This window comes from Trichoplax adhaerens, genomic scaffold (assembly GCF_000150275.1).
Source record: "Trichoplax adhaerens TRIADscaffold_1 genomic scaffold, whole genome shotgun sequence".
Classification (NCBI taxonomy): domain Eukaryota; kingdom Metazoa; phylum Placozoa; class Uniplacotomia; order Trichoplacea; family Trichoplacidae; genus Trichoplax; species Trichoplax adhaerens.
The window spans coordinates 9122194-9124389 of NW_002060943.1; the positions used below are offsets into that span (position 1 = coordinate 9122194).

At 34.7% G+C, this 2196-nt stretch overlaps 1 protein-coding gene across 1 annotated transcript in view; it reads right to left on the bottom strand.

The window, feature by feature from the left end:
* TRIADDRAFT_52340 (uncharacterized protein) overlaps nucleotides 1–1461 on the bottom strand; it is a gene marked incomplete at both ends in the record, with an annotated part of 5322 nt that extends 3861 nt beyond the window's left edge. The window contains 5 exons of the mRNA XM_002108848.1: nucleotides 62–158; nucleotides 260–518; nucleotides 611–657; nucleotides 737–1036; nucleotides 1140–1461. Coding sequence (XP_002108884.1) covers nucleotides 62–158; nucleotides 260–518; nucleotides 611–657; nucleotides 737–1036; nucleotides 1140–1461 — 1025 coding nt within the window. The remainder of the gene's footprint in view (nucleotides 1–61; nucleotides 159–259; nucleotides 519–610; nucleotides 658–736; nucleotides 1037–1139) is intronic.
* Nucleotides 1462–2196: the final 735 nt, after the last annotated feature.

Consider the following 2196-nt stretch of genomic DNA (forward strand, 5'->3'; position numbering starts at 1 on the left):
ACTTAGCATTAGAGTCTCCTTAGATTTGGATATGCCATAAGGTCTGTAATCTAATTGGTACCCTATCAAGTGCTGTTTGCTTTCATTCTCAACGTCCCAAGTAAAAGTTATCGTTGATGCGTTGATAAACAAGATTTTCAAATTAACGGAAGCGAACGCTATATTAACAAAAACAACTATCGTTACTACCACGCAACTTATAATGACACCCAAGCTAAAAGATGTCATACAGCTCTATAAGGGTAGTTAGTTGACTCACTATTACGGATATCTTCTGAACTAGTTTTAATTTGTTCTGTCCTTGAAAATGGTCCTAAACCAACTGACGTTGCAGCGGCAACTTTGATTGAATATAGCGAATCCGGTAGAACGTCTGGAATTTTAAAATTTTTTAAGTAGCTGGGGGTATCGTAGACATTGTTAGTTCCAGTCCCTATGTCGGTGCAACTGATATAGTATCTAGTAATTTTTCCATTTTCATACAGTGGATCAACTCTTTCCCACTTCACTAAGATTGACTATAAAAATAGCCATATAAAATTTTAAGTGTTTTGTTACGTAAAATTGAACTCTTTTAGACATTTAGAAGTTAAACAAAAGCTAGACTTACCAATGAAACCAATGATAATTTTAGTGTTCGTGGTGATGCTGTCGGTGCTGAAAATAAATGAAGTATAGTATATTTGAGCTTTAACCAGAATCAAAAATTACAACAAGCATACGATAGCGATCGTACCATCTTCCGCTGTTTTTACGATTAATTTGTTTGAAGGTTGACTCGCCGTACGATAATTCCATGCTTTTACAACAAACGTATACTTTCGCCACGGCTTCAGATCTTTCTTAATGGCTACGCTTTCTTCAGAGCGGGAGGTAGTCTGACTATATATGAGGGCTGGGTTATCAACTGGCCAAAAGTCGATCGTATAATATATTTCAGGATTCAAATTAGACGGTGAAGCATTCCAAGCAAGGGTGACAGTATAGGCCGTAACACTAACACTTCTTAAATTCTGCGGAGGATTAGGAACAGGATCTATACGAACATAGTGTAACTTCTTTAAAAAAACATAACATCGTAACTACGTTTTTTTGTATTGAGTATCTTATTCATAATAAGATCTAATTCTAAGACATACATTCTTCAACGGTCAGCATAAAGGGCATAGATAAAGAGCTCCCAGCCTCATTTGTTGCACCAATCTGGTAATATCCTCTATCTTTACCTTCAATTTGATTCATTCTAAAGCTAATTACTTCGTTATCATTGCTGCCAGTACTCGTAGTCTTCCGTGTTAATTGATGCCTAGAAGATGGATAATTATATTGCATAGGATTTCCATTGTGCAACCACTGTAATTTAGTCTTTGGTTGGCCAATAACTTTGCACTCATAACTTAGACTCCCGCCAACTGGTCTAACAATCGAAGTTAAATTGACAGTTTTAATGGTTCCCTGCATTCCGAACTTGAAAGTGAAGTGGCGTATGTAACATACAATCCTAGGAGAAGCTATTGAAATATATGAGATTTATCAATTAGAATAAACAACAGAACGCTTTGTGATGATCTCAGAAATATTACTTTTCATTGACAAGCCTTTCATTTTTAAATATAAATATGATGACGGTTACACGTTTATCACTACTTCGATTTTAAGCTTATAAGTTTCAAGAAATTACGCCATATAGGTATAATACAATCTCAGTCTCTATCAAATACAGGTATACAGGTAAAATAAATTGAACATCACGAGAACACGTTACTCAAAACTTGGATTGCTATGCATATCTCTAATTACGTCATATCTGAGCTTAGGATTTCTATTAGCTAAATTTCATCGATTGATCATAATATACAATATAGCATCAACACTATGCGCTAACAAGATATGTTACAGTGGGCACAATTTGCATATCATGAAACTGAAAATTATCTAGCTTTCATGAATATCGATATATCATTTAGCTTTCGAATAATTTTGCTTATGAAAGAAATACAAATTGGCTAATCTTGTACATATGTTTAGTAATGTTGATTTCATAAATCTACTTACTTATGACTTTCAAATAAGTAGGCGGACACTTGACCGATTTATGATTATGAATCGCAATAACTGTGCAGGTCCAAATACCATCGTGAGCGGATCTAATATTTCTTATGGAGTGCTGATTATGACCGTCAAGTGGTATAGGAA